The 13,401-nt window shown below is 27.3% G+C and overlaps 1 protein-coding gene across 4 annotated transcripts; it reads right to left on the bottom strand.

Moving 5' to 3' along the window:
- Positions 1 to 458: 458 nt before the first annotated feature.
- On the bottom strand, positions 459 to 13,353 carry LOC107442595 (ADP-ribosylation factor related protein 1). Of its 4 annotated transcripts, none has more exons than XM_043042152.2 (7): positions 13,255 to 13,353; positions 11,101 to 11,230; positions 7,272 to 7,359; positions 7,027 to 7,191; positions 5,181 to 5,251; positions 1,685 to 1,785; positions 459 to 756 (listed from the first exon to the last, which is right to left on the bottom strand). In XM_043042152.2, the coding sequence occupies exons 2-7, from the start codon at positions 11,191 to 11,193 to the stop codon at positions 672 to 674; spliced, it is 603 nt and encodes a 200-aa protein (XP_042898086.1). In that variant the 5' UTR covers positions 11,194 to 11,230; positions 13,255 to 13,353; the 3' UTR covers positions 459 to 671. The 4 variants fall into 4 exon arrangements, with proteins under 4 accessions (XP_042898086.1, XP_042898085.1, XP_042898087.1 ...); XM_043042151.2 differs by having other exon boundaries at positions 13,258 to 13,327; XM_043042153.2 differs by having other exon boundaries at positions 13,200 to 13,301.
- Positions 13,354 to 13,401: the final 48 nt, after the last annotated feature.

The following is a 13,401-nucleotide window of genomic DNA, read 5'->3' as shown; positions in this document are numbered from 1 at the left end:
CAAAAAATCCGTTAAAGTAATGAATAAAAATTGCTTTATTTAATTTCGTCAAAAAGTTAAGTTTTGGTCAAAATAAGATGTAAGTATTAAAAAAAAAAAAGATCTTCAATAAGGTAATTAAATAATTGCAACTCAAAAAGATCAAAGTGAACATTATATTCATAAGCAATTGGTAAAATGTTTATAAACATAATTAATTATAATCATTCGAGAACTTTGCATTAGTTTTTCATAAATGTATGGATCATTCTTTAGTTTAAGAATTGATTTTGATATTTTGGTGCTTACTAGAATGATGATGTTAGTTTTGAATGTGCTTCCTAGAAACTATCTCAGGGCACAGTAACATTTTTATTTCTTGAGTCTACAGTAAAAGATTAAAATTATCTACGCAAAAATGAAGTTTTTTATTAAATAAAATGTAAGAGTGTTGAAGTATATTAAATGATTAAAAAATAAACGTTAATAAATATAATTTATTTTACTAAAAATGTTTGATCACAATTTCTTCATTAGTTACAGAGCATAATAACTGTACATTATTTACATATGATTTTACAAAAAACAAGTTAAAATATAAAAAGTATGAATATATACAATCTCAATTATAAATTATATTTAATTAAAACTGATAAAACAGTTCCTTAACAGATTCAGACAAATTTATTAAATTAGGAATCATCACGCTTTGGTGGCCTTAATGTATTTCTTCTTACACAATGAACAACCCATTCAATACCTTCATGAACACCATCTCTATAAAAATAGAACTAAACTTCAGGATATAGGAATCGTTAAACTAAGGAAATATTAATTTTAGAACTTGTTAAATTAATTGAAATTAATTTAACAATTATGGTAATAACAATTAACACCAGGTATAAAAAGATTTATCAAAGTCAGTTGTGAGTTCAACTATGGTGATTTACTAATTTCGTATTACTAAGTGAAAACTATAAAATTAGTGTTACAATTATATTTAAAAAAAATTCTAAATGAACAACATAAAAGTATCAATTTTGAAAGTTTATTGCAATGCTATCAGATGTTAAATGAAACAAATATGTTCCGTAAAAAAAGTACACTAGAATTGAAATAATATCGAGCATACGAGAAAATTCAATAATTGTAGTCGGTCAAAATTGGTTGAAAAACCTCAGTGTTTTCAGATTGGGTGAAAGAAAGGAGTAACAAAGACAATGGCTCAGTAAACGTAGACATTTTTATTACAATTTCATCTTTTAAGCACTAACATTTTAACATGATTTCAATGTTATTCAACACACATGGAACTAAAAATCGGAATGATTACACTTATTAACTGAAATTTATTTAATAGTTGCAGTTGTAAGTAATAATGTTACTTACAAGACAACTAAAACCATCTTTCTATTAAATAAATTAGTATTTTTACTGATTTTTAATAAAATATCATTAGAAAAGGACTGTACAACAAGAAGTTAGGGCCTCATACTTACTGATTGAGCATAGGACATGAAATTATAAATTTTACAAGTGCTCCTAAAAACAAGTAGCTAGTGTTGCTATTTAGGTAACTATAATCTTTAAAAAGTATGTATAAATATACTTAACTTTAAATGTTAAAAGTGGTATCACAGGCTGAATGTTAACGTTCATAAAATTATAAATCAGAAAAAACAGTCATAAAAGTTTTATTATTTACCCATTCAAGGCAGAACCACCAAGGACATGACAATCTCTTCTACCAATGAGATGTTTGCTTTCCCGAAAAACTTCTTTTATCCTTCCAACACTCAAACATTTCTAAAACAAAAAAAAGAGTTTTTATTTCTGGGTTAAAAGAGTATTTGGATAAAGTGGGGGAAAATAGATCACATGTTTAGAGTCACATTGAATGTGACTCAAAGCAAAAAATTTTTCAAATGAAACACTGAAAATTAATCAAATCACAGTGATATATTTAACTAGTCACAGTTTTTATGTAGAGTCAATGCTAAAACAACTAAAAATGTTTCAATTTAAATATGTCAGTATTTCACATTCATCAGCCTCATTTGTTAAAGCAAATATGAAAGGTTTTTTACTCTTAACACATTGAGTGCCACGTCAGCCATCAATGATTGACACTAAACTTTTCAGTTAGGCTGCATCAGTCACCCATGTCTGACACTGAAATTTTTGTTTTGAGGGCATCAGTCAATGGTAACTGACAGTGTAACGTATGATACAAAACTAAAAAACTTATATTGTTTTAGGAAATTACTGAAAATGTCTCTATAATTGACTCAATTTTTATTTATTACAAATCAAATTTTTATTTGTTTCAGTCTGTTTTTAGTGCTGTTCGAAATGCCATACCATAATATAAGTGTTTCGAAACAGAGCATGAGGCTTGACAGGGGATTTCCTTAAAAATACGCATGGCACACAACATGTTAACCTATATTTCAATTTAAGGCTATTTTTACAATATTATTACATTTAATAATCATATAGTTAAAAAAAATCAAACATGTTAAAGTTATTAGTGCAGCTAGAAGAAATTAAGTTTTTTCCTATTTACAAAGCTTTTGCAGTTTAAAGAATATAAATATAATCCTAATTTTCTCACTAAAGAGATGTTAAAAAAAATAACATTGAATATTGACCACAGGTTCTGATTCATAATGCAAACAAGAATAAAAAATTATGGAGGGTTTCCAGGTTAAAATTACGTAAGAAAACAGGTTAGGGATATTAAATATTCTGATTTACTTCAATTTAAAATTTTCGAAATAAAACTAGAGTCAGCTGAAGAGTTAGAGAGATAAATACTTACCTTTATTTTTAAATACATATTTTTAAAAAAAATCTAAATTCAATACATTAAAAAGTAGTACAGTAAAATCAAACTTTTGTTGTATTTTGTTTTAATGCAAACTTAGACTGTATTTAATTTTAGATTTCAACAAATATTCTCATTGGAATATGGGTGATTCTTTGGAAATATGACAATTCGGACCAAAAAATTTCTTCAAATTTAAAGTCTTCAAAATAATTAAAAAATTTTTTGTATACTTATTTAGTTTCATTTATTAATATCTTAGAGACAGCAGTGAAGTTTATTGATATTTGCACAAGAAAAAAAAATAAAACAGAAATTGACCAAATCTTGAATGCCAGGAAAATGACATATTAGCTTAGAAGTTTAAAAAACAGTCATTTTAAGCTAATAGTAAGTAACTCAACTTAGCCTTTATGTTAGATGAACCATAAATTGTTTAAATGAATTATTCTTATCCATCCACTGTAGAAAGAATCAAAAATGTTTTTGTTGCTGATATGTACAGAATAAAATTGGGTATAATAATCAGTCCTTAAATAAAAAAAACAACAACTTTGATTACATTCAAACATATTACAATCTTACATAAACTTGGTATTAGGTTAATATTTGCTTTCTTTCTTTCTTTACATTCAACTGTTTAAAAATTTTTCTGGTAGCACTTCAATGTCTTGGCATTCATAAGCCAGGAAAATGACAGCCAGGATAATGACAAATTTGCCCTTTTATAGCATTTAACTTCACTTTAATTTAGCATTTTGGCCTAAGACGTTTACATTCTGCAGAAAACAACAGGATTTCCTGAAATAACTCAGAAAAATCTATGTCGTTTATGCTATTAATGATTTCAAGAAGACAGGAAAATGACAACATAAAAACTTACTCACCTTGAAATTTTTTTAAAAATAGATTTTGAACCAGAAAGTTGGTTCTTTATTCATGCAACAAGACATGTTCAGATAGGATGGTATCTAATCAATCTATTAACATAAGATATTGATCGTTGGTGCTATCTATTTCGGTTATAAATCACTAAATAAAAGTAGCCAGGAAAATGAGATTTTCTTGTGACAAACAAATTATTGACAGAAAAAATTTATTTTAAACCAAGTTTTTGGAAATAATACCCTCTGCGTATAGTCTAGAAATGCTTACAATGGCTGAGATAAAAAAAAATTAGATATTGAAAAATTTATGAGAAGTTTTGAAGCTAATTATTGTTGGAAATATTGTTTGTGACATACTAGAAACATGACACTTTGAAATTCAATTTAATTTTATAAATATACAAAACAGTCGATGCTAGTACAAGGTCATTTTAAAATGCTAACAGAAATGCTATTTATTAAAATTTTTTAAAAAAAGTTCTTTTAGTTGCATAGTATTAGATCTCGGAGCAAGAGATTGTAAATTGTCATATTTCGTGAGAATCACCCATATATCAGAACAGCCAGCTAGTTTGTTGGCCAGAGGAGTCACAGAGATTAAATTATGCAATTGCATAGTAGCGGCAATGTGGCCAGCATTGTGTACTGGCTGCTTTTACTTTCTAACAAGCTGCAACAGATGGATCTCAAATTAAATGGACTTCAAGCCACTATCAGATATAGTGCTTTGGTCAATTACAATAACAGCCGAGTGCTTTAATCACATGCTATTCAAATTCAATTAGATACTCTAGGTAGCTTAAGATTCCTTATATTTAAAATAGTATTTATAATAAATCTTGTTTTTCACACAATTGTATTGCACAGAGCAATCATGAACAAATCTCGTTTTTTATTACTAATTTCAAATTTCTAAAATAAAAACAATTCAAATGATCAACAGCTTAGTACCCTACAAATAATTTTTAAAAATTGGAATAAAAAATAAACAATCTCGTTTTGGAAATAACTGAAGCATAAAATAATCGCAAACTCATTATAACTAATATAATTAATTTAAAAGATACCAATTATTAATAAATAAAATGATTAAACGGCAAAAAATATTAAAATAAACTTGAAATGAAGATTAAATAAATAAAAATGATTTTTCTTTAAACTAGTAGTGAAATAAAATAAAATAAAATAGAAAAAAAAAAAACAGACTTTCAAAAATCTAAATTGAGTTAACAAATTTTTCCTTCTTTTATCCTCTTGCTAATCATATTACATAATTTTTCTTAAACATCTGTATTGCAAAATTATACATTTCCAAGAGTAAAAATAATAAAGCTGACCTTCAAGATAAACTGTTTAAGCATTTAACACCTACCTTTACCTTTAAGAAATGAGTTTTTTTTCTTCCAAGTGTTAACTGCTTTGATAAATTTAAGAACTTTGTTATTATATAAAAATTCAAATCTAAAGATTTTTAAATTGATACATACTGGAATATCTTGTTTATTGGCAACTACTAACAATGGAACACCAACAAGTGCAGGATTAGTTATCATTTTATCTGTGAACACAAAAATAAAAAGTTTGTTTAGAATAAAAAATTTAAATATAAGAATATGTAAAGAAACTTTCTGATTTTGATCAATAAAATAATATTGGCAAAGTACAATTTTATTTGCAAAAAAATTTAAAAAAAAAAAAAAAATACTTAATAATGTTTTGCTTTAATACTTGATCAGAAGTATTAAGGGGCCATCTACAAATGATATCAAGCTGAAAAATTATTTGAACAGGGTATGTTCAAATAGGGGGAGAGTTATGATAAGGGGAAGGAGATAATCACAATTGTAATATCACACATTTTGATTAACATTTAGGATTGCATTACCTTTGCAAGCTCAGCAAGTTTAACACCATTTTTTTATTATTATCATTCTCTGCATTAATATAGCTACCATTCCAATGATTGTGTCATTCAATCAGAGTTCAAAGTTAATCTAATAACATGTCACAAATCACATGTTTTCCATAAAGCAACCATTTTTCAACTATTGTTGGTAATTCTATGTATGAATTACTAATGAATAGTTTTAATTCAATTCATAATGTGAAAAATTTTACTGCAGAGTTATATATGTCACAAAAACTACCTATAAGGCATCTGGCTACTACTCAGTTCTTGGAAAAAAAAGAAGAAAGAAAAGGTAGTTGTAGCAATGCAGAATATAATCATACATACAAGAACTAAACTCACAATATTTATTTAAAAGATATAGAGAATTTTTTTTCCGCACTTAATTTCTTCTCATCTTATTGAAATTTATTTCTCTTTTTACTTCATTACTTTGTACAGCAAAAAAAAAAAAAATACTGACAAAAAATGGCTCAGTAAAATGTGGAATACCTATCTTGAAGTGATTTTTAGATGCAAACTACAGTGCATGTCAGGTTAAGAGTGTGCCTGTTTTAGGAAAGAAATATATTACTCTATTCACGGAACACTGCAAGAAAATATAAATATCGACCATAGTGCATGTGAGGTGTCCAACCTTGAGAAGTGTTTGTAAGGTAAGATTTTGTAGTTTAATTTAAGGAAAGATTTGAATCAAGAAATTGTAATAACTTTTCAGAGGAATTTTTTCAAAAATAATACTCGTACATTAGATCTAATTACAATTATAAATTTTTTTCAGGTGTTAGATTTACTTATTTTGTACTTAACAGGTTTTACATTGATAACGCGAGTTTTAAGATTTGTTATTTTCTAAGTTATTTTAGAATTTTTTCAGGATTAGATTTTTTAAAATGAGGTGTGATGTTCTTTGATATTTTTTAATTTTTTTGATCAGTCAAAATTAGACTTGAAAATTTAAATGTTCAATTAGAAGGTAGTGGCTAGTAGACTCTAATAACTTAGTAGTTAGCAGCCAATTTTTCTTCTAACTTAATGAGTCGGTGACCAACACTAATAGATCCTTTTTATTTAATAGTCATTTTTTGCTTAAATTAAATTATATATGTATATATTTTCTTTAGGAAAAAATTCATATTCAGAATAATCTACGACTATAAAAAGTTAACTTAATAGTAAAAATAATAAAAATCTGTGACAAAATTCAGTTACACACACTGGCTTGACTTCAATGCAGAAAAAAATTAGCTGTACACTGAAAAAAAAAGGGGGGGGGAAGTAAACGATCATTTATTTAATTCAAGTCGCCACTCTTTTTGCTGTCTCGGCATGTGGCAAATGATTATTTTCAGGTCTAGTCCAAACTCTGGTAATACTTAAAAAAATGTAATAAATTGATAAGAAGAACAATGAATAATTCAAACCAAATGCTTCTTTGGACTCTTGCAAGCGATCAATGTCAGATGAATCTATTATGTACACCACTGCATGGCATTCAGCATAATATTTATCCCATAAAACTTGAAGATCTTCCTGGCCACCAAGATCCCAGAAATTCAGACGGACACCATGCATATCAATCTTCCCAACTAAAACACAATACAAATGTTTAATTTAGGATAAAAGTCTATTTAATTAGATAAAGCCCGATTTAATCGAGAAAACTTACTATTTAAACCAACAGTGGTAGTAATTTTGGTTGGATTTAAGGCTTTGTAGTTTTTACAAAACTTAGTTTTAGTTTGTTCTAAGAATGTCTGGAAATAAAATTAAAGTTAGTATACAATAAAACATTTTTTACACTTACAAAAATTTAAAAAAAATAAATAAGTGAATGCATCAAAAACCGTTAAAATTTTATAACAGATAATACAAGTATTTGATACGAGAACATTTGGAGCATGATGAATATTAAATTGATATGGTAGAAATGTTTTGATATTTGTCATATTTCTCAAACATTGTGTGATTATAGTCTTTCATCGTCACATTTTCAGTCCAGTGAACTTCAGGTGCTATTGCAGAATAAAAATGGTAACTGGTGAAGTTAACCTGATCTGACAAAGAGTTAAACACCATTTTAACTCAACAGCTGTGTTAGATAGTTGCCTGTTATCTAGAGGTATTTTCCCCCTGCTGGGTATCAACTGATTTGAGTTGTCAGCATAACGAACTAATTCATTAACGATGTTTACATTACCAAGAACTGGCAATGTAAACATCATTATTCTTGAAAAATTGTGAACTCAAGTTACAAACAGTTTAAATTTTTTAACGTCGCAAAATCGGACGCTGGAAAGTCTGCTCGGTTGACAAAGTTTCAGTTATCCTGGTCAGGAGGGTAGGTAATACTTTAAAAGTCTCATCAATTGAGATAACAAATCATGCATAATTTTATGTTTTTAATTATTATAATGTTAGTTATTTAATATTTAATAAAAAAATGCACACTGGGATGACTTTGAGCTATTTTTTTTCCAGAGAAAAACATGCCAAGAACTTACAAGGATAGCCGGAAGCAAGAAATTCCACCAAAAAAGCGTTAGAAAAATGTTTGGCAGAAGTAAAAAATTGTTTTATCTGTTTCGAAAGCATAAAAAAAGTTCGGAATTCTCCGAAACACGATTTCGAATAAAATTCATGCGAAGCATTCGAAATCTCAAGGTGAATATTATTTATCATTTGGAAAAGGCCTAAGAGCGAAAAACCAGAAGCATACAAAATTGAGGATATTGTTAGGTTGATAAACGCACCCGTTCCTGTTAATAAGAGAGGATCATTCCGAGTTAACGAGTTGGAGGCGCTAAATGAGGGAATTCAATCAACTGTTCATTCATATTAAATGTTTGATTGTACCAGAAAATCATAAAAAAGTTACCTAAGATTTAATTAATAAGAAAAAATCTAAAAACGAAAGTTTTATGTTCATCTTAAGTAGATTTGTTAATACATAGTATAGTTTATTTTATTTTTACATTATATTTTAAATCATTTTTAAGTAATTTTATATTGTTACATAGTACATATTTATATGTAATATTCTTGTATTGTACGTTGGCAATGTTAAATATTGTTTATTAAACGATTTTAAGTCAGAATGAATGAAAATAACTGAGCTAAATCATTATTGTATTGCATTGCACAAAGTCACCCAATCCTGGGGTGACTTTTTGCATTCGACTAGTTGATTATTTACAAATAATAAACACTTCAAATCAGCTCTTAACTACGGGCAATTATTTCCCAGATGGCTAACAACAAATTTAAGATTAGATGCTGTACAATTCAGCAGCTTTTAACTAGTTTTTTATTAGGTCAAAGTTGCAAAACTGAAAATTCCTGCTGGTTGTTCCTCCAAAGTTGGAGGAACAATCCAATCTGACAGTCCAAAAAAAAAAAGTTTTTTTTCCAGCATTTTTTTTTATACATAATCATGATACATTTGTTTATGAGCATTTTTATTTTTAAAACAATATTTACCTAGGTTTAGTGAAATTTATACTGTTGTATCGTTATTTTAATTTTTTGTGAATACATTTACTAGCTGAGTTTAATGATTGCGTTGTGTTTTCTAAATTTTAACTTTAAGTACTTGATACAACATAATTTTTTAGATTGTTAACCAAATTGGTAGCCATGATTAAAAGATTCAACATTAACTCACAATTAATCAATTAAAGGATAATCCCAACTGAATTAAAACCTAGATGAATTAAAATAAAATACTAATATTTAACATATTCGAAAAGTATTTATTGAAATTAGTAAAAAAATCTAGGTTACATAAAGTTATTACCACACGCGGACACATGGACTGTACATTTCAGTCCTAACAAACTGCACAATATCATTATTTACATTACAGAATCTAAGTTAAAAACATTAAATTAAATTAAGATAAGGGACTCTGAAGGAAAAAGAGAGAGTAAATTAGATTAAAAAAATGGTTTAAAAAAAATTACTTATCTAAGATTTGGCCGGCCGGCCGGAAGCGCGACACCAAGACCTAAAATTTAGGGACACCCTCTAAAGGATGGAAAAAGAGAGAAGTGGTAACGCGCCAAAAAATTCGTAATCTCCTCCGCTTCAATGGCGCTGCTGTCGCCGGAGCTGGATTGGTCGGCGAATCGCGGTTGCTAGTGACGTCAGGCTATTCAAGTAACGACTGCTAGTGACGTCAGGGTATTGAAGGAAAGATGAAAGAAGAACAGAGTCCCCAAAAGAAATAAATCAGAGATCCCTTTTTAATAAAGATATTACTTATCAATAAATAATATTATTTAAATTTAGGTGCTATAATTAAGATAAATTAATTATTAATTTAATTAGTGTAAAATAATTAGTGTTAGAATAATTAGTGTCAACAATGAAATATTAAATACTAAAATGAATAAAATAACAATTATATAGTTTCCCAACCATAACATAATGTGTAATTGTAATGTTCCTTTTGCTTCGGCTACAAACTCTTAACTGTTTTCCCGTCTTCCGTCTTCAGATTTACTAGTGATCAATAGCGATATCTGGCATGTGTGATAATCAGCAAATTCCAGATTAGAAAAGTTATATTTTTTAAAAAAATATGGTCACCTCAATAATAACAGTGAAGTTTTCTTAAAATTCATGCTCAGGATCATTGTCAAATGTTCTGACTAGATGAATTTTAAAGTTCACTTTTTACTAAAAATAAAATTTAAAAAAAAAGTTTAANAAAACAAAATTTTTTAAAAATTTTATTTTTACAGAGAAGGGAAAAATAATAATATAACAGACATAGTATAAAATTTTTATTACCAAAATAGCATAATGATACAACTTAGTGAGCATATTTAAAGATATAGATGAGTTTTCATGCAAGTTTCTGCCTTCATATGGCAGTTTCTGCATGGAAAACAAAAAGATTTCTTTAAAATAATTAAATGGATTAAAAATACATATCTGCTAAAAATAGTAAAGACACTTTAAATTACTACTACAAATATAAATTTTTACATTCTCATTTGTAAATAAATCAAAAACAACAGTTTTCTTACTTTTTTGATGAAATTGTGTAGAGTTCAGAAAAATGCACTGCATTCAAAGTGAAACATAATTTTGATAGTCATGAACATTAACTCAATAATTTAATACGAAATATTTAACTACGTTTAGTGAAATTTATACTAATTTTCGAGCTATATAAAGTGAGTATATCAAATCATGTTCTTTTGAAGGCATAACTGTAAGAAAACAATCAAACAAAATAGGTAAGTTATGCTTCATATTAAATCTATATGAATTCAATGTAGGCATAAAATAAGGCATCAATATTTTCAATAAAAGAAATTTAAGGGTTTGGTTTTAGAGCCTTTTCTATAAAAAGAGCTTGATTTTACACCCACTTGATCCTATCCTGTTCCCCTATACTTATTTCATTAAGTGTTCAAAAGTTATTTAAATTTGAGATTAGGAACTCTTTAACAAAACACCCAGCATTTTGGCATGCAAATTATACTTACAGTTTTACCAGCATTATCTAATCCTAGAATTAACACATAGTATTCATCTTTTTGAAACAAATATCTCCACAGACCATACAGGAGAGTGTACATTCTAATACTTGAACTGAAAACTTCTTTATAACATTATCTGTAAAAAAAAAAAATTAGAACAAAAGATTTTCTAGATAATTATAGCAGCTATGCTAATTATTCAGTTTTGAAAAACTTGTTTAATTTCATATTGTGCAAAAAATTACAAACATAATAATCTTTGACAAAGATAATTTAAAGAAATTTATAGATTTAAGCTAATGTTTCTCTACCTGATTCACTCGAAGTACCGGTAAAATATTTTAGTGTTTTATTTTGAACTGGTAAAGTTATTAATTTTGACTATTGCCATGATTTTAGTCTATACAAAATTGTGGCGCTTAAACAATTTTTTGACCAGTTTGTTTCTGATCATTTATTTACTCTATACCAGTGTTTCCCAAACTCATGACTTTTGTGTACCCTTTCTGAATTATTCGTAATGCTGTGTACAACTAATAAAAAAAATGAACGTATTTTTTTAAAAATATGCTTATTTAGAATGGATAATAAAATTAAAAATCACAACTGGCAGTTGACACCACTAATTATTAACTGTTAACTCTGCAAAAAATAGTCAACAGAAAAATACGTAATAGTAAACTTTCTGGCTAGCTTTGTTTTAAATTTTCGTTAGTTGCATGATATTTCGCATAAGAACGCGTACCACCGCTAAACTGTTCCTGTACCCCTGGGGGTGTGCGTACAACACTTTGGAAACACTGCTCTATACAATAAAGTTTTTTGAGCCAAATCCCCAGAAGCAGAATATTTTCAAATGTTCTGCAAGCATTTCACAGCGAAAAAAAGTCAGCTTTACGTTAAAATACTATATTTTCATTTATTAAAATACAGGATTATGCACAGATACTCTACATTTTTTAAACCAAAGCAAACATTCTTGATTTGCTACTTTTTCAATCACTTTTGAATTGTAAAATTTTGTTAATGACGATGAATTATTGATAAATTATTATCCAGGAAAACACTTATTCAAGATACAAATTGTTCTGCAGGACTTCGTTTGTTCTGCGACGTACGTCACAGTTTTAGACACTTTCTGCTTCTGGGGCCAAATCCTTTTTAAAAATAAATAAAATTTATAATATTTCTACTACAATCATAAATTCAGGAACCAATATTGGCAATTATTATAGGCAGAGATGATGTTTATCTTAATTTTGTTTTACTTAATGATGATATTAAATGATGCTTAACTTAGCATAAATAAATATTTTATGATTAGTAGTATTGTCTTAGAGTATTATTTTATGACAGATTAATTTTTTTTTACATTTCCTCTTTCTTCGAATAAGAATCCCTATAACAACACAACTTATAGTTTTTATTACAATATGTAGCTGTACATTAATTGCAACTCATAAATTGTAGTTATAAAAGATTACACAATCTTTTTCAATCAAAAAGGCAGAAGTGGAAAGATAATAACATCATTTTTTAATTTCTATAAAAATACCTTTTTTCATTTTCATTATCAGATGTATACACATTACTTAAACGATTATTAAGAAATAACAAAGATGATCTATCAATAATAATGGATTAAAATGAGTTTAAATTTAAAAGTTACAGCTTTGTTCTTTTCGATTTCTAAAGCTATTAATGGTGACGCAAGAAAATATGATAATGAATGAACATCGAAATTGGTCTATGAAAATTTTATGAATATTAGTTGTCAGAGAAAATAAGGATACATATTATTAATATGTTTAGTAGCCCTATGTCCATAGAATGTTAAACAATTTAAATTATTGGCCTTTGGTACAAAACAGCCTTAAATGAGATGAGTGTTTTAAAACCTTTGTAGATAATGGTCATAACAAAATAGTAAGCTTATTATTCCAACTAATTTGTCAGAAATATTTATTTATTCAAGCATTAGACAAATTAATGTAATTCAGCATACGTTACGATTGTTTGGCAATTAAGGTTACAAAATTGAAAATCAGAAGATGTTATCATTTTTAAAAATTGTACAGTATTATAAAAATCAAATAAGTAATTATTTTTTAAAATTCACCCTTTTATAACAATAAATACTAAGAAATAATTAATATTTACTACTGCAATATTATAGTCAATCGGACACCAAAACCAAACAACTTTTTGACAACAGCTACAAACTTAGGAAGAGCTGAGTTGTTTTCTTAATTTCAATTTGCAAAGATTATCGGTTCTGCAGCAAATTCTTAGACGAAATAGTCTGAA

The sequence above is a fragment of the Parasteatoda tepidariorum genome, chromosome 4 (assembly GCF_043381705.1).
Source record: "Parasteatoda tepidariorum isolate YZ-2023 chromosome 4, CAS_Ptep_4.0, whole genome shotgun sequence".
In the NCBI taxonomy this organism is placed as follows: Eukaryota; Metazoa; Arthropoda; class Arachnida; order Araneae; family Theridiidae; genus Parasteatoda; species Parasteatoda tepidariorum.
The sequence above is the reverse complement of the archived record's forward strand: the minus strand, read 5'-3'. Positions and strand labels throughout refer to the sequence as shown.

What these genes read in the sequence shown, in the direction of transcription:
- LOC107442595 (XM_043042152.2), bottom strand. Translation starts at nt 11,193, where the DNA reads ATGTACACTCTCCTGTATGGTCTGTGGAGATATTTGTTTCAAAAAGAT. An exon ending in TAGATAATGCTGGTAAAACT is followed by an intron (nt 7,360 to 11,100) that starts GTAAGTATAATT and finishes TTTTATTTCCAG; the next exon opens with ACATTCTTAGAACAAACTAA. An exon ending in CCAATAAACAAGATATTCCA is followed by an intron (nt 1,786 to 5,180) that starts GTATGTATCAAT and finishes TTTTTGTTTTAG; the next exon opens with AAATGTTTGAGTGTTGGAAG.